This window comes from Brugia malayi (genome assembly GCF_000002995.4).
Source record: "Brugia malayi strain FR3 genome assembly, contig: Bm_v4_Chr3_scaffold_001, whole genome shotgun sequence".
NCBI lineage: Eukaryota > Metazoa > Nematoda > Chromadorea > Rhabditida > Onchocercidae > Brugia > Brugia malayi.
The window spans coordinates 4,629,051-4,653,960 of record NW_025062477.1 but is presented as its reverse complement, the minus strand read 5'-3'; the positions used below and the strand labels follow the sequence as shown (position 1 = coordinate 4,653,960).

General features: G+C 28.4%; 6 protein-coding genes and 1 non-coding gene across 8 annotated transcripts; 4 read left to right on the top strand and 3 right to left on the bottom strand.

Annotated features, from left to right (window-relative positions):
* Window positions 1-30: 30 nt before the first annotated feature.
* On the top strand, window positions 31-2,199 carry Bma-mrpl-15 (zgc:92856, putative; the record flags this gene model as incomplete). The annotated part of the gene is made up of 5 exons (XM_001897290.2): window positions 31-141; window positions 502-659; window positions 990-1,155; window positions 1,433-1,592; window positions 1,823-2,199. The coding sequence occupies 5 exons, from the start codon at window positions 31-33 to the stop codon at window positions 2,197-2,199; spliced, it is 972 nt and encodes a 323-aa protein (XP_001897325.2).
* Window positions 2,200-2,689: 490 nt separating this feature from the next.
* Bma-gcna-1 (uncharacterized protein) lies at window positions 2,690-7,371 on the bottom strand (the record flags this gene model as incomplete). 2 transcript variants are annotated; one of them, XM_001897291.2, is made up of 14 exons in its annotated part: window positions 2,690-2,737; window positions 2,873-3,086; window positions 3,280-3,387; window positions 3,895-3,994; window positions 4,196-4,316; window positions 4,454-4,615; window positions 4,723-4,793; window positions 4,963-5,144; window positions 5,573-5,636; window positions 5,853-5,935; window positions 6,334-6,455; window positions 6,551-6,651; window positions 6,775-6,926; window positions 7,232-7,371. In XM_001897291.2, 14 exons carry the CDS (start codon window positions 7,369-7,371, stop codon window positions 2,690-2,692), a joined length of 1,668 nt encoding a protein of 555 aa, XP_001897326.2. The 2 variants fall into 2 exon arrangements, with proteins under 2 accessions (XP_001897326.2, XP_042935920.1); XM_043079986.1 differs by having other exon boundaries at window positions 5,062-5,144.
* A 1,457-nt stretch (window positions 7,372-8,828) lies between these two features.
* Bm18107 (Uncharacterized protein) lies at window positions 8,829-11,562 on the top strand (the record flags this gene model as incomplete). The annotated part of the gene is made up of 2 exons (XM_043079985.1): window positions 8,829-8,931; window positions 11,435-11,562. The coding sequence occupies 2 exons, from the start codon at window positions 8,829-8,831 to the stop codon at window positions 11,560-11,562; spliced, it is 231 nt and encodes a 76-aa protein (XP_042935919.1).
* Window positions 11,563-12,347: 785 nt separating this feature from the next.
* Bm1658 (Uncharacterized protein) lies at window positions 12,348-12,885 on the top strand (the record flags this gene model as incomplete). Its single annotated transcript, XM_043079984.1, has 2 exons — window positions 12,348-12,519; window positions 12,788-12,885. 2 exons carry the CDS (start codon window positions 12,348-12,350, stop codon window positions 12,883-12,885), a joined length of 270 nt encoding a protein of 89 aa, XP_042935918.1.
* Window positions 12,886-15,595: 2,710 nt separating this feature from the next.
* Window positions 15,596-20,275, bottom strand: Bma-nra-2 (nicalin, putative; the record flags this gene model as incomplete). The annotated part of the gene is made up of 10 exons (XM_001897292.1): window positions 15,596-15,815; window positions 16,173-16,396; window positions 16,871-16,985; window positions 17,310-17,517; window positions 17,708-17,816; window positions 18,234-18,398; window positions 18,861-18,975; window positions 19,150-19,268; window positions 19,661-19,830; window positions 20,092-20,275. The coding sequence occupies 10 exons, from the start codon at window positions 20,273-20,275 to the stop codon at window positions 15,596-15,598; spliced, it is 1,629 nt and encodes a 542-aa protein (XP_001897327.1).
* Window positions 18,044-18,119, bottom strand: Bma-mir-100.3. Its single transcript, XR_006228140.1, has one exon. It is a non-coding gene; the product is annotated as a pre-microRNA Bma-mir-100.3 (primary transcript).
* Window positions 20,276-21,657: 1,382 nt separating the features above from the next.
* Window positions 21,658-22,996, top strand: Bma-cox-5B (Cytochrome c oxidase polypeptide Vb, mitochondrial precursor, putative; the record flags this gene model as incomplete). The annotated part of the gene is made up of 4 exons (XM_001897293.2): window positions 21,658-21,784; window positions 22,225-22,298; window positions 22,476-22,575; window positions 22,881-22,996. 4 exons carry the CDS (start codon window positions 21,658-21,660, stop codon window positions 22,994-22,996), a joined length of 417 nt encoding a protein of 138 aa, XP_001897328.1.
* Between the last annotated feature and the right edge of the window lie 1,914 nt (window positions 22,997-24,910).

Here is a 24,910-nt window from a genome sequence, read left to right as displayed (position 1 = left end):
GCGTGAATTATTTAGATCACTTTGTAAAATATGGCCTCAAAGGTAATTAAATCGGCACGTGAACGTGCTTTGCGTTATGTGGAAAATGCAAGCCGTTTGCAAAGACAAGATCTTCGAGATAATCCTGGTGCTAGAACTCAGGTATGAGATTTGTTATGAACTGTTGCCCGAGATTAGTAAAATGTGAATTTGATTCAGTTAACAGTTCATTTTTCCATCATTTCTACTAAACGAATTGCTTCTTTTTTTTGCTAGAATTTTGATTGAAAAATGATCTTGTGTTAATTTATTATAGCTAAGGAGAAAGTTTTTTTATGACGATTTCTTGTGATACCTTTGTATATTGCGTCTACAAGATATTATATCATTACAACTTTTTTTTTTTTACTTCAAGATGATGCATGACGCATTTCTCGCATGCAATTCGAGTGAAATTGGCAGCAACTTCGATTTAATTTTTTTCGCAATGGTTAATTAATCAAATATTCGAGTTTATTTAAGCGTCGTCAAATAAAGTCTTCCTTGCACAATCAAGCTGGGCATACAATCGGTGAGCTTCAGCATGCTGCGAAACCTCCACTTGGATGGATTTGGGGTAATTTCTATCAACCATGGCAACGTCTTTTTCCAGGCGAGGAACATTTTAACGGTGATATTAAGTAGGTCATTTCGTGATTTCTTTACTTCCAACTGATTATTTTGTTATATCATTTAATGTTCCTATCTTTTCAGGCTTCACATCATTCTGATATTTCATGCAATACAGTTAACTGGAAGTGAATAATTAAATCTTTAAATAGCTTTGAGGGATATACTTTCAAGATAATTTTATACTTAACTTTTTAGACATATTTCTGTATCGTTGCTTTTCCATGAAAATCTTCACTTTCTTGTCCTGTCTTCTTTTTTTTTTTTTTTTTTTTATTACACGAAAATGCAAATTTTCTTGTTTTAAAGGGAATTTTAATAGAAGTTTGATGATTTTTTAGCTTAAGGCGAGAATATCCACCATTATCGTTGGTTGAGTTACAACGACTAATTGATTTGGGTTGGTTAGATACTTCATCATTGATCGATATCACTGCTCTATGCAATACTCGAAGATATCATTGTAAACCTTCATTGAGACAGTTCGGAGTACAGCTGACAGATCAGGTGATAGTGCATCTGTCTTCATATTTCTTAGAAGTTAAATTTTACTTTACATTTGAAGTTGTCTGTAATTCATGAAGAAAAAAAATCCATTGCTCTGCTTGAATAATAGGAATTATTTATTGAGTATCATGTGGGAATTATGAACATGTTCGAGCAAATTGGAAGATTATTAGACTGTGAATTGGAGTTATGATATTCATTTTGAATAAATATCATGTATTAAATTGTTCAAATATTTGTTTTGATTTCAGAAAGCTGGTTACTTAGCTTTTTTTAGGGTGCCGATTGTTTTGCCACTGCTATAAATTTGGAAGTACAGTGGGCCTCAGAAACTGCAATTGCAGCCGTGGAAAAAGCTGGAGGTAGAGTCAGAGTTGCATATTATGATGCGGCGGCTTTAGAAGCAGCTATTGATCCAGAAAAATGGTTCTTATCAGGTACAAAAAAAAAGCCTGCATTTTTTCCAACTCTTGGATTTAATTTATTTTAGAAAATCTAGTTTGTACTCACAGTTAAATCATTCTGAATCGTTGTTTCAAATTTCAATATTTCACCTTTATCTTAAATTATTTCTCCTAATTAAAAAGTTTGTTACTTGACCTCAAGTATATTGTTAGTATTACCGCATTAAAAGATGACATCCGATCTTACTGAGACTTGATTACAGGAAGACCTATCCCACGACGCAAAGCCCCCCCTGAAAGTCTGATTTCACTTTACACTGATCCTCGGCGTCGTGGTTATTTGGCTGACCCGGAAGATTTGATCAAAGCGGAGGAGGATTTGGCTCAAATTATGGGATACGAGAGAAAACCTGCTCGAGAACAATGGGAAGAAAAAAGGCCTGATCAACTATTTCTTGGTATTCCATCTGGTTCAATAGTTAGTCTAAAGGATAAGAAATGTTTTGCGCTAACACATCCTGTTCTTCAAAGATATTATGGAATTGACGATAATGCAAGAGAAAATTTTGTTGCCGATCATTCTTATGCTACTACTTTTTCATCGACATCAATGCGAAGTAATGATTTCATATATTCATGATTTAATAATATTATAAAAATGATATTTTCCAATGTTTCATACGGATTACAGCAAGATCGCAAGAAATACAATCAGTATCTACTAAAATATTTCATTTGCACTGTTCACCGAATAATTGTGAGTCATAATAATAAAAAAAAAAAAAAAAAAACAAATGAAATTAACAACAGTTGTAAATATTGTTAGCTTTAACAACAAGGATTTATATCTTTGAAATGCTCATATCGAAGATTGTAGAATTTATTCTGTCCATTTCAGAAATCCAAATAAAAAAAGTGAAATAATTTCTCTCATTCAGTTTCTTGAGATTAGCCTAAACTGTTATGAGAACTACACGATCTTGAAATTCCCAAATTTTCAAGATCCGAATTAGTATACATAAGATCCAAATTTTTCATATTAACAAAATGTAAATTTCAATTGTAAATATTAGAAAAATTGATAACAAAAATAGGAAAAACTGCCAACAGTGAGAGAAATTTTTTCTTTATTATTCCACAGTAATAATTTCTCCTGTTTCGGAAGCCATTCCTTTCTGCTGCAACATTTCAAAATTAATGAGAAACAAGTGAACAATTATTACTATTGATTCATTCCTATTAATAGAAATTTTACTGTTCTAAGGGGTGTGGTGCTATTGGTTGATATTTTTTAAAAAAAAAGAAAAAGAAACTTCTTTGAAGCGTAGTGATAAAATCTTCATGATTTCTGCAGGCTTCACACCAGGTTTTCGTTCTTTTCCATAATTTTCTTTTACAAACTGTGCAAATGTATTGGCTCGCCTTCTCAAGAATTCCTTTCCATCACGCGATCTTAGGATAAAATGTCCCTGGCAAATGCCACAGATTTTACGATCAATATCAAGCGATTTTGAATGTCGTTTGATTCTGAAATTTAATCAGATATTTTCAGTATCTTTGTATATTAGTAATAACAATGTAAAATGCAAACCAATGAATGTTTAAAGGAAAGAATTTGGAATACATAATGAATTCATATATATTCTCTTTATTCCAACATCAGCATTTTTTTTTTAACCTTTGAAATATCACTTTAACACTTGCAGAAATTAAGACTAACGTCTGTCCACAACGATCACAAACATATAAATATTTGGCATCAATTATATAATTATGACATCGTTCGATAAGTGGCAAAGATGGGAACACTTTTTGACATCGATGCACCCTGAAAAATTGTGAATCATAAATTTAGAAATAACCCACTGAATATGTATAAACTGAATCCAAAACAGCTTTGGTATAAAAATTTTATGCTTTCTTCATTCTAATATTTTTATTAATTATGTGAAGCTAATTATCAATAATACATATAATATAATACTAATACTATAATAATACTAAGACTATTAAGTAATCTTTTTTTTTCTTTCAAATGCATCCTTAGTTTCACCAATTATTATTCAAAGCCTATTTTCATGAGCATATTGATATAAGTCATATTTTACCAAGTTCTTTTTTTTTTTTGTTAATCAGTTTAAAATGTAATATTTACAGCTTGTTCCCAGTACATAAGCTATAAATTGAGGACCTATGTATACGCTCAACCGGTGTAGCATGTTTTTCAACTTCGTTTCAATATCATCAAAAATTGAAATTAGAAGTAAAATCTTATTTTAGTGAATATTCATGAAGTCCAAAGCATATTTAAAGTATTATTCAGCAAATGAATTACCAGTATTTCCATGCCGGTCCATGTCTACCCTTATGGATATGATCGATGACCCAAACTGCAGCATGGCACATTTCATGTAACAATGTATCACGTAGCCGTTCTATAATCAAATTTACTTCATTTGCATATCTTTTTGAAGCTCTTTTATTCTTATATGAGAAGGAAAATACTGATCAATATGTCCCATAATTAATTGTTATAAAATTATAAAATTAAGTGAGATAAAACAACTGATTATTTATTTTGCATGTAAAATACAAGTTTTGTTATATTTTAAAAAGCAAAATGAACGGTGATCTACCTGGAGTATCACAAACTTTGATGGAAAGTTCGATATCGGCTGTGCCATTTGGTTTGCAACGACAGCGACCTGCTGTTAGTCGTAATCGTGCATTCCAATTTAGTACCATATTTGGATCTAACTGAAATTTTGTTAATTCAACATAAATTAAATTTAGTTGAAACCAAAATGAAAATCGGAAATTTTCTCCCTCAAAATTACATACTACGTGCATACAATTTAATCAATGAAAAAGATTCAAAATTTATCAAATTTTACTTTATTTTCGAAACAGCGTCTTCTATATACATCAAACAATTTCGCCGTCAATTCTTTTCGAATTCGTGGAAATTTAGCCGTGGTATATTTTTGAGCAACTCGATGTACAGGACCACTTTGTGAAAGAGCCAAAAGGAAAATTTCATCATCATCTTGATAACTCTGAATTAATTCGCATAACTCTCTGCTGTTTCTTTTTCCAGCATTATTTAATATCATTATAATAGTTTAAATTGAATCATGATGAAAAAAAAGAAAAGCAAATTCACCGTTTTCTGAGTATTTGATACACTTTGTGATTCCAAAAGCATATTGGCATGTTTATCTTTGTTTATGTTTTCTGAAAAGTATAGAAATAATAGGTGAAAAATTTAGACACATTAATATAAATTTTCCGATTGCTGTTACTGCCAGATAAACTTCTTTAGACTCAATGAATAGCATACCATTTCTCCTCAAAAATTTTTGAAATCCTAGAAATTTACAGATATATACATTCAAAATATTACTTTCTATTGGCGGATGATGCCAATATGTTGCATACTCATTGCTAATGTTTTTTGGGAGATGTCGAATTTTCTCATCCCCAATATTATTAATTATTTCACCAATTAGCTGTACATCATCGCTTGAGCTTGATTCGCATTCTGAGTTACACTCAACGTTGAACTCGCTATCAGACATGATTAACCTGAAAAAATAAATAGTTAAATCTTGATTAATATTTACCCGTTAAGAAAGATTATACTAATAACTACATTAAGAATTACCATTCTCACTGAACACTTATCACAGTTAATTAGTATTTAATGAATAGCGATATAGTTTGAAATAACTATAAAACTTGTATCAAATTTCAACAGGCTTTCATACACGTTCCCGAGGATTGAGACATCTTTTTTTTAAATATTCAGTAAACATTCTGAGATAAAAAAGATGAATCTATGTATGAAAATTTGTAAAAACAGGAAGCAATAGCAAGTGGAGCTAAATAAATTATTAATTTCTGTTATAATCAATGCCTGCTATATTATTTTAAATTAGAAAGATTTTCCAGCGAAAAAAAAAAAAAAAATTGGGACAAAAAGGATAAACCTATACAATCAAGACGAAATTTACCCATCTAAATCGTGTGACTTATACGTTTTTGTAACAGATGATTGAGTTTTGACTTCTTTCAAGTCTGGAAATTGGAATTTTACAAATTTTCATTTCAAAATAAAAGAAAAAAAAAAGCATTCGAATCCAGCGTACTAATAGGTTACAAGCGAGAAGCACGAACCATTGCGTCTATACAAAATGCCACTATCCACACTTGGCCACTCACTAATCAATATGCAAATTTTTTCGAAAATTTTCCTCAAGAAAAAGCATTACAGAAATATAGTATGAGACATACATTTTTCAAACTTCTCATCACTATCCTCATCAGATAGTGCAAGTTCATTGCATATTTTGTTACCGTAATTATTCAACGAATTTCTGAAATAGAAAACCCAGGAAATTCATAATAATATGTCTAAGCATTAATCATTTTAACACCTCTTTGATCTATTCTTGGCTTTCTAAGTTGCTGTTATAAGTTATTGGTCGTTAATCTTAATCCATGAGAGCTTCTTGGCTACTATCTTCTTAATATATCAATTACATTTGTTACGATATTGAAGTGATCATTTTTTTAAAGATAAATTTAACAATTAACTATTAGCTATAGCTGCATATAACTCAACCTTATTATCCGTTAAATTTGTCCAATTTCTACTTGGCCTCAATTGTTAGGCTTTACTCTACTCTAATTTAATGCCTGATTCATCTTGCATTATAGTACTTTACAGCACTCAAAAAAATTCACCATCAAAATCCGCTATATAATAAAATACCTCTTAAGATTCACATTCTCTTTCAATTCGGGATATAACTCAAATAGTGTTGAAACTTTTTTGCTATCAATGCTTGCATCCGAAAGATCGCTTTTGAAAAATGACGAAAATTCCGCGCTTTCCTGCAAAAAGGTGATCAATAAAAGACAATAAATCATGAAAACGCTTTTACGTATAATATTTAAGCCATCGATCAGTTCTTCAAGTCTTAAATAACCTTTTCTAATTCCTTTCGTATAATTTTTTGCCGTTGTCGATTGTAAGTGCTTTCTTTCTTTCTGTAGGATTTCTCATCGTTTGATATATTTGAGGAATTCTCTGAAAAAAAAAAAAAATTCCGCTTTTAAATTTTATTATTTAACCTAGTTAGACATTTTAATCCAATTACAGCTTAATCTAATTAGACATTGGCACATTGAAAATTAAGTATGAGAATAAAACCTTCAGAAGAAGTGTAATCCTTAACGAGAAAACTATCTTCCAGATAAGTATCGTCACTGACGCTTGTTGCTTCATCATCCGTACGATCAACTCGATGTCCATACGTGTTTCGTCTCGTGAAACTCAACGTTTCCAATAAACGACTTATGTCTCTGTTAATTTTTTATTATTTTTTAATAAAGAAATAAATTTGTTATTAGAAAATTCAAATCTAATCCTTGAAACAATTTGAATTTTATCATTTAATCAAAACTTCCCATATTTCTTATTAATTATTACTAGCAATATGTTGCCACTTTTTTTGAATCATAAATTGCTAATAACTAATCAGAATAAATTAAGCTAACTTATTTTGAATTAGAAAAAATGCCAAACTTATCTTAATTTCGAAATACATAAAATAAAATTTTACAACTTTTTATAATAATAAATCATCTTATTACAACAATAAACTTACTGAATATTGCCACCACTATTTTCATCATTTTCGTAAATATCACTTTGTACTTCATCAATATCCTTATCACTTTCATCATCATTATCATTGTCATCGTCAGTTGAAGAATCACTGATAATAATTCGTTGATATTGTGACATGTTATGATCACCTAATTGTAATTTTATTTATTATCATTTCAAAAATGTTTGACTATGAAAATGTCAAACATTTTTTATTTATCATCATTAATTATCATCACTTATCACTGCTTATCCTATATCACACGATACACTATCATTTTTACAAATAATCAATACTTTTTACTGCGACACATTTACGATAATCACATATTGTACCAATCACTTCCTTATCAAAAATATAAATCATCCTATTTTAGTTATCACTTATCAATCAACAAATCACCATCCCTAATCCATCAATCCATTCCCATCTATTAACCTCCACCTTTCATCCCACTTCCTTCACTCTTCGTCTTCCCTTCGTTCCTTTTGAATCCGTCATTCCCGCCTTGTTTACTGTAACAAAAATTGCGCTAATGTCTAAAGGCGATTTCTCCGATACCACCCGCATGTGCGCTCTTTGTTCATTTGAATGCTTTCATTTCCCATTTATCATTTCATTTTATTTATAATATATTATTGAAATTTTGAAGAGAATTAATCAAATTTTAAAAAGTTTGCTTAAATTTAAACAAATTTGATTAAAATTAGATGAATTTAATTAAATTTAAGTTAAAAAAAATGAAAATTCATTGCTATTTATTTAAAAAAAAAAATGTCAAAAATATATTTAAGAAAAAATATTCAAAAAAATAAATAATAAATTGAAAACAAACTACTTAAGAAATTTAAATTAAAATTAAGAAATTTTTTGATTAGATTTAAAAGAATATATAGTAAACAAAAATATTGTAATGAAAAAGAAAAAATTATTTTTTTTGAGAAAATACAATTAATCATATTGTAAATACAGGAAAAATAAACCATACAATATGAAAAAAATGACGATTAGTAGGTAAAATTATTTAATAATTTCTGAACAAAAAATATTATTGAAAAACATTTCTTATAATAAGGAAAATAATTTAGTTAACATATTCAGATAATAATTATAATTTTTGAAAGGATTTATTAAATATGAAATATTTAAAAGGATTTATTAAACGTAAGTTGCAAGTTAAGTTATTTAAGATTATATTTAAGAAAGATTAAGTCGTGGTTATTTTCGACTAGACTTAAAATATTCACTCTGGCAAAAAGAAAAAAATGTTTAAAAATTTGATTTCACAAATTATAATTTTTTTTTTTTTTAATAGAAAAAATAGAAAAAAAAAAATAGATTAAAAAAAAAAATAGATTTTTTTAATAGATTAAATTTTAAGAAAAAACAATTAACTCAACCGCTTTTTGCATTTATTACCCTAACAAATCTGACTAATGTAAAGTTGGAATAAAATGAATTTTCTGAAATCGCAAATTTACATTTTAATTCGATAAACTTTTTTTTTTCATCAAAAATTATAAAATGGCACATTTTTTTTTAAATTATTAAATTATTATTAGTGGTAGAAATGCTTCATAGGATAATCATTTCAATGATTTTCATTTCTTTGTATGCTAATCAATTAGATAATAAAAGTTTGAGACGACGATGTGATTCACTGAATGGAATAACTTGTGAATGTGCTAATCCATTAGGTAAAATATCTTTAATTTTAGTCTCATCTGAAAATTATATCATTTATTTTTAAATTGCTAATATTTAATTAAATATTTTTTCTTTTTTCAAATGAGTAATGTATATTTTGAATTTTTCATTTATACGGAAGTGCAGAAAGTTCTCATAATCAGCGCTATACTTTGTGCTAAGTTTTTTAAAAAGAAATAACTTCTAGTTTAACGAATTTGAAACTTAAATTACAAAATTGTTTTAATATTAAAATTGAGACTGAAAGTTGTTACCTAATGGTTAAAAAATTTTTAACATTGTATTTTGAATATCAGTTTTACGATTTTACTAATTACAAATAGTTTTTACAGTTCAATGGAAAAATAATGAAGGGAAAATTTTTAAAATTAATGAAATCTATCATGGCAAAGAAATAATCCTTTGTTATATTATGGAATTTATCAATCACACAAATCACTATGTAAACATTCTTAAATTATTAAGCATGAAAAATTAAAATTGTTTACTTTGGAAAAAAGAGGTGAAAAGAAAAGTTAGAAACGTAAAATTTTTTTTCATCATTTGAATTATTTTTATAACTTTTATTTTGTTTTAAATTTTTAAAATTAATAAAATCTATCATGGCAAAGAAATAATCCAAAATAAGTTAACAAAGTAATTAATTAAGCAATGAAATTAAAATTTTATAGGATTTAGTAAGTGATGCACAAGGCTGTAAACATTTAGAAGAATATTACGATGTAAGCATGGAACCAGCATTATTTTTAACATTTCAAAATATGGAAGTATTAAATTTACATTTACAACAACATTTTGAAATTTATCAATCACAAGAAATTGACGCAACAACAGGGTTATCATTTGATATGATTAATGGATTCTTTTGGTCCAATAATACAAACGTTATAGATGAATCAATATTATCACTGATTAATCAAACCAATACCACTGATATATGTTTAAATTTTTTTTTAACTTATAATAAAGGTAATATAATGAATTAATTTTTACTTTATTTCATTTTAATCCTTTTTTTCAATGTTCGATATTAGTTTTACATTTTATACATATAAAAAAAGTAAATAATAAGATCTTCTAGTAAAGTAACTTTCTTTCCACTTACAATTTATGAGTGAAATTAATTGCAAAAGATGAAAGAAATAAAAATTAAATTCCAATTAATACAAAGGCAATCATTCTTAAAAATGTTATCAATTTAAAACTTTTACAGTTAGTTAGTGATCTTTTGCAATGATTTTTTCTTTTTCGAAGATATCATTAGTGAAATAAAAAATCTTACATAATCGGCTTTTTTTTTTTGTAAAAAATTAGATTTAAAAATTTTATTCGATTTTTGAAATTTATTAATTAAAGCATTAGCATTGTTTATTGCTAGAAATTTGATAATTTCTTAATTTAACTGTTTGCATTATTCATTGTGAATTGTTTTTTTTCCAGAAAAAGGACCAATTTTAAAAGCAAATAAATGCGATGCAATGATATCACAATATATTCGCATCTGTTATTATGCTATAGTGACTTCTTCTTTTTTTTCCTATCATATTGGCTATTTAGTAAAATCTCAATTAATCCTTTCAGAATATTATATCAATCCGAAAAGTATTATTACTTAGTACTAATTGCACAGAGATTAATTAATTTTTTGCTTAGGAATTTATCATCAAAATTATTATATTAAAATTCATAATTGGATGATTATTTGTTAAGAAATATGTGATAATTATGATAGACATATGATAGTGATAATGGCTAACAATCAAGGCAGATTATTTATCCATTGCAATATATACTTTAAAATAATATTAAATTGAACAGAATATGACTGAATTTCGCTAAGAGAAGAGAAACAATTTTACCTTAAGTAACTCTATTCGTTAAATAGTACTTACTTTTAAAATTTAAATTTCGACAATAGATGGTAGTAGTATAATTTTAGATTGTATAAAGCTTTAAATAACATTTATGATCTTTTACTTTAAAACTACAAAGTATGATGAGGAAGAAGTGATATACATCAATGATCATTGTGATAAATGAAAATAGTATCAGTGATAACAATGCGATAGTTATTTTGATAACAAATATATCAATGATGTAAATAATTTCATTTTAAGAATTATATCAAGTCAACAATAAAAATGACTGATAAGAAATATTTACAATTCAAAGCAGGAAACTTATTAAAGAATGTAAATGTAAATAATATTTCAAATATCAGTAATACTGGTAATAACATCGAATCAAATTTAACAGGTACAAAAAGTAACTGAAACGATTGACTTATGTACAAACAATTATTTTTGCGATAATTACTGATAATAGTAATAACAATAATAGTGATAATAGTGACACTGATAAATTAATGGAGAGTTCCACGATTTAATCATAATAAAACACTAAGTAGAAATTTATAGAGAAAGGCTAACACTAATTAAAATTTTTAATTAAATTACTCATTTGCAAAAAAAAATCAAGCAAAAGTGAATTTAGCAGATTGGTCTAACGAATGTTCGTATCTTTTATGGGAATATAATAACAGAAAGATATGCTATGTACCAGTTATTAAATATTTCAAACGAACAGTAAGTTATTCAGCAAAAAAAGAAATGAAAAAATAATTTGTCATAATTTATTTTAAATATTTCAATTAAAAAGAACGTTAGAACGTTTCCCTTTTTCTTTCTTTTATTGTTTAAAAAAGTTTTTTTTTTCTAGATAAGTTTTAATTAAAAATTTTTGGTTAAAAAGTTAACATATTTAATTATTTGCTTTACACCTATTACTTTATTTTAATTTTAATGATTACTCTACTAGAAATGATTAATTTTTGTTTTGCACTGTTTCCTTCATCATTTTCACTCCTATAAATAATCCGAATAGTTTTTTCGAACTGCTAATTCTAATATAGTAATTTTGTTATTTTTTTAATCTGAAAAATATTTATGTACTTACTTATTTGCTTACTTAACTTTTTATTCATATTAATGTTAAATGTGTAATCAATGATTGGTTAAATTGCAAATTAATTCCTATAATAATATTAATTCCAATTTTAATAAATCAATTCAAAAATTTAGGAATCACTGCACTATAATTTAATAAATAAAATGTGTTCAAGCAAATTTCCATGGATAAGCGCTCGTATACGTAATCGTAAACAAATTTCAATATTAAGAAATTTTACAGAATGTTATTTTTTACACATTTTTTTTTTTTTTCACTTTTTTAAATAATTATCCAATTATTATTAAATTTTTCATTAATATAAAATGAAATGGAAATATTTAGGAATAATATTTGATATCGAATTAAGAATATACGAATTCATTTATGATTTTTAGCATTTTTGGAAGTAAATCAAATTCATATTAAACATATACCAATATTAATTGGTTTAATTCATATGAGAGGAATGGGTTTCATTTGGACAACCGGTAATAACGGATCGTATTTAAATTCGTGGGATTCATCTTATGATAGCTTATACGATGAAATGCCATTTTGGATTGATCCAACATTTCATCCTTATTTGAATACAACTGAAATACATTGTCATCGATTTGTCATCTGGACACGTTAGTTTGTTCATTCATTTGCAGGAAAATAAAAGCAAACAAATAATATTTGACATTTTTTGAGATAAGTTTTTTTTAAAAAAAAGCTTTGTTTATACTAATCTGATCACTTCTATTTATTTATATATGTATTAGCATTTAAAGAAAAAAAAAAAAGCCAAGCTAAACAAATTACTATAATTTTCAAAAAATTTAAAAAAAAAAAAAAAAAAAAAAGAATTAATTTAATCAGTTTTATTGATGATAATTTTATCGTTCTTTTTCTTAGATACCAATGATAACTATGCACGTGCGATACCTTGCGAATATCCAACAAATGTTAATTTGGTACTTTGCGAATATGATTGTAAAATCAAATATAAATAATTTTCTTTTTTTTTTTTTTAATTAATATGTAACAGAATTAAGGAAGGATATTTAAATTTTTTTAATTAATCATTCGTAATAGTTATTAAATCTTTTGTGGAATGATAAATTGCTAATTATATGTGCTAAAATAGCAATTGTATGCTTTCTCCAAAGTATAAAAGTAGAAAGATAAATTATTTAACCGGATCAGGTATACCTGCAACGATCACTATAATTTAAAAGAAATATTTCTAAAAAAAGGTGAAAAACTTTTGTTTACCACTAATTTGGAATTTGATCTTTTTATGGTAAAATAACAAAAGATGATCAGTTGATTTCGTATTACAAGTAAATAAGTTAGTTATGTATGCAACGTTATTATTTTAATATCAAACAAATATTCATTTACATCAAAAAAAATTTTTTTCCCTTCCAAACAATATCCAATAAATTTAGTAAAAGGTTTAAAAATTTTTTGCTAATTTTATATCACTTTTCCGGATATTTTAAATTCGTGTCACTTTCACGAAAAAATTATCCTGTTACATTCCAATGATTAATTTTTGGAAAATGATTAGCTGGTTATTGCTATCCAGTACTAAAAATGTGTAATATTTTCCTTTTAATACTTTTTTGAATATAAAAAAATCATCGCAATTTGTATTGCTCAAATAAAATTTAATATACCAACTAGAAAACACGAATTGAAAAGTTGCTGTTTCATATAGTTTTTATATTAATAAGCAAATAAGAATAATAAACTAAATGATGTGGTTAATAAATAATAAGCGAAGTAAACAAGTAGATTTTATATTAATAAGCAAATAAAAAAAATAATAAAAGTGGTTAATAAGTAACAAAGGAGAAGTAAACGGTAACAAGTAAATAAAAAAAGATGTAAACAAATAAATAAGCAATGATATTGATAAATTTGTTATTTGTAAAATAAAATAATGCTAAAAAGTTTGATTTAATCGCCGTAATTAAAATTTGACAAATATATTTTTTAGATTCAAGTAAACTTAGTGTAAGAAATTAATTCAAAATTTGTATGAATACCTTTCAGTATTTTGTAAATCTTATTTTGAAATTTTATTCGACTAAAATTACATCTCATATAATTGAATTGAAATGAGTCGTAGTTGAAATGAAAGCAAAGTGTATGTTTATGTTTACTGGAAATTTCAAATTTTCAAAAAGAAAAGAAAACAATAATTAATATTCTTCAGAAAGATACTTGCGATTATTAATTCGAATAATTTGTGATCTAACTTAAGGTACTTTTTAGTAGTAGTAACAGAGATTTTTTAGACACCTGTAATTACTGTATTTTAGGAAGAGATTTTGTAGGAGTCGGGGAAAATTTATCAGAAATCATCTATTTACTGAAAAAAAAAAAAAAAATAATGTAAAATTATTAAGATATACTGCATACAAAAATAATTTTCAATTTTCAAGTTCAGTTGAATTAAGCTATCTTTTCAATAAGTGGATTAAGTGCTCCAAATTTTAAGAAACACTAAAGAGTAATTTAGATGTTTTAAAACATTGCATTTGTTGTATGATTAAAAAAAAAAAAAAAAAATAATGGCTTATTGATTAACATTAATTGATAACACATGTAGACTTCTAGAAATTTTATCTTTTTTAATACAATTTTTATTCCTAACGTCAACATACTACCATATTTTGCATAAAACTGCTATTATATAATATATTACAATGTTATTTGACTATTCGCACTACATAACAACTACAAGTAAAATGGACAATGGCAATTTCCTCCCAAACATCTATGTAATTTATATCCCTGATTTGAACTAAATTGTGATGAAGAAATTCATCTCAATATTTGGTTCATATCGAACCTTACGTCGATTTGAATAAATTGTACAGAAGGCAAAATTTGACCAATTTATTATATTGAAATAAAAATTATCGCTGATCGCAATTATTAAACAAAGAAAGTTTGAGGTAGTTGTAGGAGGGTAGTGAATGCCAGATTACGATAGCCTTGATAAAGGATATAACTTTTTATATAATAAGCATTAACTTATAACAAGATGCTTTAATTTTACAATGCCGTAAATGTGGTCAAATAAACGAAGTGTCAACCTTGTAAAACTGGAATACAATTTACAGTTAGTAAGGTATCGACAAACAACAAAAGAGGTCAACTAAATAAGAACTTAATAATTGTAAACAATCTAATTGGAGACTAATCCAACACCCTGTTATTCTTTGATAACAAATATTTGATAACAAATAATGTAAATAAGTTTGGATACATGGAAGAATTAGATGATTTCTTGTATGACATCGAAACATTTGTCTAGGGAATGTTCAAACAGGACTTTATCTATGCATTTAATGGGATTTTATTTCTACATATGACAATTTGGTTCTTCACACAAACCCTTTTTTTTAGCAATGTACGACACATAAAGGAAACTTTTATTTCTATAATGGTACTACAATTTATAAATTTACTAGTAATAATCTAAAACAACTATTAAAATAACAAAGAATACCTCGTAAGTACCAGATCTATAACTACTACATGATACCACGATCAAAGGGAGCACCGGAATTTGTTAGAGATATGCGTAATGATTGTCAGAAGACTCCCAAAATCAACAGATAAGGCATCTTTGACATTAAGTATCTTAATTATTGTACCACTCCAGTGCTGTACGAAAATTTAATATGTCAAAATGAGATCAATGTATCATAATTTTTTAAACTTAACAAGTACTGCTTCAACGGATGTCTGTAACACCGGTGCAACAAAATATAACGCTGATAAATAAAGCGCTATAATAGCAGCTAACAAAAGTTCAAAGATTGCTGGTTTCGCTCGATGTGCCGTTAAGCGATCTTCGAGTATACCATAAAGAGATACTTCTGCTACGGAAACTGGTTCCACTACAGTTTGTCCAGAAGTGTACCTGGAATCAATATATAAACTGCCTAAGATAACGTATTTGCTACAGATGTATCATAGAGTGATATTTTATTACGAAAACTACCTATACTAACAACATATAATTGAAATAATTATATTTTGAAAGAATAAAAAACCCAATAACCAATCAAATTCAGGTGGTCTAATTTTAGTTTTAGAACAGAAACCATAAAAAAGTAATAGTAATATATCATTGAATAATATATTAATAAAATAAATAAATATATATATTATAGTGGAAATATAAGAAACGATTCAAGTATCATCAATTCCCTGATGTAATCTAATTAAATAAGGAAGCGCTTTTCTTCTAATTCTTGATTGTGACAACATAACATACCTAATTACAGTATCCCTAAGATTAGATATAAGCCAATCGTTATTAGCAGCCAAAGAACGAGATTTGCTTCCAAATTGTCGCATCCAGTTTGATAATCGTTTTCTGTTAATATCTCCCGGTGCCATAATTGAACAAGTTGAAACATTTTCTTCGCGCGCACATTTCGCATTTGGCAAATTTAAAACATACACCAAAAGAGCTTCACCAATAGTTCGCACATTTGTCTGGAAACTATTCGAACTTAACGATTTAAATGATTATAAAAATAATAAAAATAAAGTAAACCTGCTGAGAGATAAATTATAATTAGATTCACCAACAACAGGAAGTGTATGAAACGTTTCCGTCCGTCCGTTCTTACTATATCTACATGTATATTTCCAGTGTAAAGTATTACTGTACACACACACACACACACACACACACAGATGCACACACACACACACACAGATGCATACACACACACAGATGCACACACACACAGATGCACACACAGATGCACACACAGATGCACACACACACACACACACACACACACACACACACACACACACACACACACACACATACATACATACATAAGTAATGAACGGATATCATTTCCAAAGGACTATTGCGATTTTATGATTCCAAGAAAAACAGTTCAATTAAATAAATTAAACAGATCGGTAAAGAAGTTGGTCTGAAAATGCCCATACTTCTAAAACTTCCATATCGACTTGTGATGGTGTATCCAAAAATGAATTTCGACCAGAATCAGTATGTGATTTGAAATGTGACAGCGTGAGAGCAGGTAAGCGTTGAATTGAAAATCTGAAAACTCTAATGGTAAATCAGATTCATCCGAAATAGAATTCTCGACTAATTTTTTAAAACAAAACAGCGATTTTATATGTTGTAACTCTCATTTAAATCTAATAATAACAACTATATATATATGGGCATCTGTAACTCACTTATTTTGAGTTTCTTTCAAACAGACAATAAGCTGAACTTAGAATTTGAGATCAACTAAATAAGCAATAATTGGTTCTCTTAAGGAAGCGGAACGAGTTCTTTTCCAACGACAATCTTTCAACAATTACTGAAACATTTCAAGAACTTTCAGCATTTGTAGAAAAAGATGGAAAATTGTACCTTTCATGTTCCCATGCAAGCAAATCGGCATTCAGATTAATCTTCTTCGACACAATTTCTACACTTCGATTTGGAGGTGCAGCATCTTTCAGTAGCAAAAAAAATCGTCCAACAGGAGATGTTTCAGCAGGCATCTTTGATACATGCGCTATAAGGCTGCCATCTTTACCTACTGAGTCAAGACATAAAACAAGTTCGACATTCGTTTCTGCAAAACAACTTTAATATGTACGCCTTTATCTTCAGATGAAAAACTCCGCAAACTTAGTCACCCATTTTTTTTCATCTTTAACACTCAGAACTTCAGAAATCACATTTCTTTTCCGCTGCGTTATAAATATCTGCCGCTTAATTTATTGCAAAAGTAGGGTTAAACCTAATTTGCTAAAAATAATTACCGCTCTGCTTATCAATATGCTCTTCTAGCCACTGGCGACTACCTTGATAATTGAATTTTCCACCAGCGGTCAGCAAAAACATCATATTATATTTAGGTTTCATTGTGTTCTAGAAAAGAGATGAATGTGGAAAAAAAAAATGAAAAAGGATTGAATGGACCTCTTACTCGAAGATTCGAAGAAGTAAAATAATAATATTTTCAATGACATATGAAGAGAAAAAAGACCATAAAAAAAATCCTATTTAACAAAGTGCTGAAATCGTGTTACTGAAATCAAACATATGCTAGCAAATATTAGAAAAATGAGTTAGAAATGAGTTAAGTAAAATTGAACGCAAGCAATCGACCCGAGAACAGAATCGTGTTGCAAAAATCAAACACGATTTCAGTTCTACGGGTTGATCGAAAACGACGGTAGTTACTGATAAAAGGGCGGAAATAGAATAGTCACAGATATAAAATATCGTTGGCAACGTTAGACAAAAGAAAAGACAATGTAAACTAGCAGAAAAATATAAACTTACAGAACTATAGAAGCGAGAGAAGATTGCTAGTAATTCGAGCAGTGCTGCTACCCCACTTCCGTTAGCATCTGCACCAATTGCCAATCCTGGTATTGCTGAATGGCTATCATAGTGTGCTACCACAACAACTAATGGTGAATTTCGATCCGCTGACCATAGGTGTCCCTTGAAAATAGAATTTCATTTCTATCTTAACTAATTTGCAAAATCGGAATAACCTTCTTTATTTTTTAATTTTTTATCTTCCAAGTCTGTAACAATGAAAGAACATACTTTTTTGGAAAAAATCTACATTTCACTAAACATGAAATAGTGGAAAAATTGAAAAAATTAAATAAAATATGAAAATACCAAACATGTACTAGAAAATAACATTAGAAAATCAGAAAAGATAGAGCAGAATTTACAATAAAGATAAATCTGGGACGTGCATACCAGTAATGAAAGAAAGAAAAGTAAAATAGAAATTATCTTAAATAAAAATTATAGCTGACTAGTCATAACAGACTAAATATTCGTTCGAACTTTCTGGATCATAAATTAAATCAGGATGAAACTGCATACTTTTAAAGTATTTGAAATTTTAGTAAATATGACTTAAAATAACAAATATACGCCAAAACTTACTATGACGTTAGCTGATTTTGGTACCACAATATTATTAGAGACCGAGGCTGACGATGAAAACTGGAAAATATTTGCACTTATTGCATTTAACAATTGCTGCACGGCAGTTGGAGACCTCAAAATTGTTGTTCAGTATATGAAACAGTGATTATTCATAACACATTAAATGATTCTGCAGACTCACCCAACAAAAAAAAAAAAAAAAAAAAAAAAAAACTCGAGCTTTTTTAATGTTTACATCCAATTTGGTTTAATGCAATGGTTAAAACAAACAAAAATTACACGAAACCTTTTCGAAAATGCCGTTACTTCCGCAACGAGAGCCTGTAACTCTGGTTGCTGCTGTACCACATATACTGCTACATCAGTATTTAAATACAAAAGATCTTTTTCTAGTGAAGCCAATTTCTGCAATTAACGGTGTTATTAGTTTTTAAATTCAGATTCAAGTAATGGCATAGCTCTCATCCAACTAACTATTAAGGAATTATTAAATTCTTGAAAAGCTAAATCCACGTTCGGGCCAATTGCAATATGAGTTACAGAATGATAGTGAACTACCGCTACGTCAATTATTATCCTAAAGGAATAGGACCATAAAGATAGAGAAATCAACTACTTTTATGTATTAGATTGAAAACTGCTGCAATAGAATACAATTATTTAGAAAAAAAGAGACAATCAAATAATAATATTATTATTTGCTTCTTCACCTGACATCACCCAATATTCGACTTCAGAATAATTGGGATAAATGAAGTTCCGGAGTAAAGTGATTGCTACAAAAAGCAAAAACTTACTGTCTTTGTTGAAGGTGTTAACGTGTTCAAGTTGGCTGGTAATACAATCAGGACAGCACCAAAGGCCTGATTAAACAACGCTTGCAAATCGCGACCTAATAAGTCATGCCAGTTTACAACTAAGCAACGTCTAAGAACAGTACTATCCAATGATACGGCTTCATATATTACTGCAAATTGGTTATCGTTAAAAGTATTAAAAATATATCAGAACCAGAAACCAAAAAGTATTATTTAATTACGTGTAAAAAGCTAGTAAAATACAAAAAGGGTAACTAACACATCCTTTTTAGTGGAATATACTATAAAATGATCAAATCGTAAAAACCTGGCTTAGCCTATATTGGACTTTAAATTAAGTTATAATCTTCCCCACTCAAAAGCCAATGGTATATTGAAAAATAAATTGCAAACGCCAACAAGTGTCTTACCTTGCCAAGAACGACTACCATGAGGAGTACCAACAATATCATATTGCTGCAAACGATATGCTTTGAATTCTAACTCAACAGAATCACCCAACTGGGAGCTACTAGCCACACACCAAGTTAGCAACATTGATACATAAATAAACATCACCGGGCTTCTCAACTCGTCCAAAAATTCATCTAACATTTCTGCCTACAAAAATTTATCAAAGTTTACTTTGCATCATTTGCATATGGCAAACTTCCTTCATTACAACGAATAACACATCACATTAAGATGCAATCTTGCAGTAGTACTGAAAAGTGCTAAAGTTACTTAAGAATTCATGAACTAATTGATTACTATTTATAAACGGACTAATTTCATGGATGATTGATTGGTATCCTTTTGAATTTTAAACTGATATTTCAGAAAGACACGCACAACACTTCCAAATCTATACCAAAAATGTAAAATTATATTTACATACCATATATAACAAGGATGCTTATGATTAACCATATGATAACTTTCATTTTAAACACATTAAAAACTAAAAACGAAAGAGGGAAGAATCTAGCAATTACAGTGAACAATAATTTACATAAATCACTGAAACAATGAAAACTAAACACTTAAAAAAATCGGAAATTTGCAATAGATATTTCCCGCTAATGTACTACTCGCCAAAAACGTAAGACTTAAAAAAATATATATATTTAAAATAAAGGTTTTAAAAAATATATATGTATTGTAACATACAACTATACCCATCCACTAAATCTCCCAATGTTAAAATCTGATCATCGAACAATATTACTCATTCACGTGATAACACGCATCAACGTAGCTTACGTTTTAATCAACGTGAACATAATAAAAACTGTGCAAACATGTAGAAGGGAGTAAAGATGAAATAAGTGAAAGGCGTATAGGCCACTACTTGCATACACGCACACACTTAGACATACACACAGACACAGACACACACGCACACAGACAACCAGACACATCCTCTCATCTCATGGCATTTTGTCTCCAAGTTGTGTGAATAAAATAGCATATTAAATGAAGAGAAGAATGAGTAGGATAAGACATAGAAATATATGCTAAATTTTGGAAATTAGACGAGAGGGTATGAAAAATATATCTTTAATAAGACATAATGTAGTCTCAAAGTGCCATACAATAAGCGCTCAAATTAAGTAAGGCAGTTAAGGTGCGCAATTTGTTAAGCTTATTTATTATATACTTGCATATTATGCCATAAGATTGTCGTGTCCTAGCAGATAAGTTAATCTAAGTATATCACAAATAGCATATTTTGTTAATTGTGTGTTCCTTCTCAGTTATTTATACCACTCTTTTCTATTTAAATTTATATGCGAAATCGTCATACTACTTTTATTAAATTATTACTTATAAAGTGAACAGCGAAACAATTAGCAATTTATAAAAATATCAAGCGAATGTTTTTGAGTGATTGTTTCTATCAAAAGTTTCATAAAATGCTATAATGGACATTTCATATTGGATATTTATTATTTCTATAATTGCAGTTATTTGTTAATTCTCTTACTTTTAAGGAAATGGCTCAACTTTACGCACGCAAACTTTTCGCCGGTTTAACGCGTAATACGACAGCATTACGTACGGTAGCGATGTCTATGAAACGCCCCTACGCAAAAGTTGCTTCACCTGAAGACTATGGCGACTGTAAGCTTTTCCTGTAAAGCAGTTCAACTCTTTGCAGAGAATTTAATTATATTTACTTCACTTCTGATAACTTCGATAATAAGCTGAGTATTTTTTTCTTTTTTAGTTTCTTTGGAGTGACATTTGATGAAGAACATGGTCTGAGGTGTTTAATTTCATCTTACAATACGTATTGCTTAGGATATGTGTTTCAGTTATCGAAGTCAACCAAATTTAATATGAATAGTAACGTGTAGTTCGGAATCAATTAGTTACTAATTTAGAAATTAATCATGATATTGATACACTGTAGGGTTTTATTGCATGGAAATGGAAAGAGCTGAGTTTTAATAGAAATGTTAATTTATCTCTTTAATTTTTTCACATTACTTGAATTTGCAGTTTTGTAACTTAAAGATTTGACTCATACAAAAGCTTGGCTCAGTTTAAATTATTTTTAGACACGGATCCGTTGGAAGCACACGAGGAATCAATGAAAAGAAGACAGCTTGTCGCAACACTTGCTGGTGATGATGTGAGTTGTTCACTTCAACTGTTAGCATTAGACTGGGACATACTTCTATTAAATAACCGAGTCTCAATTTTTGAGAAAAACAGGATTAATGGTCGTATAGAGAATGGACTCGCTATCTATATGAATTGGCCCGAGATTTCAGTGATTTATTTTCCATTGAAATATACTATTTTTTAGCGTTATGAGACAAAAATTTATTACAAGTTGGAAAATTCAACACGTGAAAACCCGAATCTGGTCCCTTCAGACTTCGATTATCGAGTTCTAGCTTGCTTCTGTTAGTTTATATTTCAGTTCAAAATTGAAATCGATTTGGCATCCGAATATGGACTAATGAAGTAGTTTACTATATGAGTTCATTTTTTTAAACGGTTTTGCGTAAATAACATATTTTGGGAAGAATTTTCAAAATCTTCGAAATTCAATAAAGAAATTTTTTTTTTCAAAATTTAAAATTTTTTTCGAAACTATATATTACAAACTACATTATATTTGAATTCCAATTTCATTGGTATCCTTTTAATATGAACGATGGAAATTAAGGATGAGATGATCTGTGTGTAAATCAGCATTTTGTTGCAGGTGAGCCGGACTCAACCTTTCCAGTACTCTTTGTTTTACATGAAGGGGAACCGCAGCGTTGCCGTTGTGGCCACTGGTTTAAACTTATTGATCAAGAAGGCGCAGATCATGTTTGAATCCTCCATGTTTTCTTTCTATATTTTGTAAGAACTAACAGTGCCGCTTGTTTGAACATTAGATTTAGGTAATTTATATCCTTTCAATTTCAGATATAATTATCTGTTGTTGTATTTTCTTCCTTTTGTATATAGAACAGAACCAAGTACAGTAGTTTTGTGAATCTCTTGAATTCACATTTTCAGATTCTCACTATGATGTTTCAGAGCAAAACAAGTAAACTTCAAGCTGAAATTTCAGTCTAAATTTAGTAACTTTTATCTGATTAATGGGTATATTTTGTGTTCATTTCATGAAAACATCTGACTGCTAAGTACTGCAGATAACACCAACCAACTCTGCGAAGCTAATAAGCATCTAAGTACGATTATATAGTTAGGGTCATAAACTTGTTTTAAAAACCGCACTGAATGACCATATATTGTGATCAATGATGCTCAAAATAAAATGTGGACATATTTGATTTATTTTGGAAAACATAAGGGAAAAGATTCAACATAAAAAGAAACTTTAAAACGCACTAGGAAAGAAAGACATGAACGGCAGGAAATACATTCAGCACAGTGTCTTGAACAATACAGGACTGTGAGTAAGAGCAGGGAAACAAATCGCAAATTTCTTGGGAATTGTTTTCACCAAAAGAAGAATCACTAACTTATATGCTTTTAAATTAAAAAATATGCTTATGACAGAAACGGACAACAAATGTTGTTATTTGCTACATAAGACATCAGCTAATAACTGATGTCGTTTTTTTTAACAATTAAAATATTGCTAAAAAAACGAAAAAAACTGAGAGAAAGCATGAGACATCCAGTTTAGCAAGAATGCCCAAATAATTCTGCTAAGTTCATCCTTCTTTTCAATGCTACGCCATATTAGAATTCATTTTAATATTTTATCCTGATCTCAGGCATTTCTTAGACTTGATTTTGCATACGTATCATAAATTATATATATATATGATTTACGTATGATAAACTTTCCAAATAATTCCTATTTTACCCTAAATTCATTCCACCAATATTCCCATTAAAGCTTAAACGGAAAGTATAAGACAATATTTGAGCTATTTCTATCTCACCTTTTCTCAGACTTGCACGACAGTGAGTATAATACGAAGGTTTGCGTGTATGTGAGAGAGAGTAACTGAGGGAAGTAGTCCAAATTATTTCAAATTTTGAAATGATTAATGGGAAAGACCAAACAAACAAATTGCACGGTAGGCCTAATTATAAAGCGATAAAAAAGAGAATAACATTTTTCAGTAAGAATAAAAATCATTGAATACGAGTTCGACAATTATCACTCTAATAACAACATCAGAAAGAAAGCAGAACCTAATTTCAGGACTTGCATGATCATACCATTAAATCAATGGTTAAATTGAGAAAAGAATGAAAGAACTGAAATCCTTAGGAAAAATCGAATTATTAACCAATTAAGCAAATAGTTCCCAAAGCCAAGAATGGTAACAGAAATGAATAAAAAACAAAGATTTAACATAAAGAAAATTCGTATAAAATTACAAAAAATTACAAAAAAATGAAGTGTAAATAAGTAAACATAACAATCACAGTATTTTGCTCAACAATTTCGGTCAATCATTCATACAAACGTACAAGCAGCAAATACAAACATACAAAGAGATGGAAATAATATGCCTTAATTAACACGATGACCGTTTCTCTTCTTTGATAATTTAAATTCAACAATTAATACTTTTCAAGACATATGCTGATCATAGACAAGAATTAGATGTCATAAGAAATATGATATTTTAAGTCAATCAATTATTTATTTCCTTAAATTACTAAGAAAGAAATCTGAACTGGCAAAATTCATAGCTATCACAGGTACCTAATTTATAGCTTCATTTCATAGAATTTAGGGAAGCAATAAAGTGATACTCT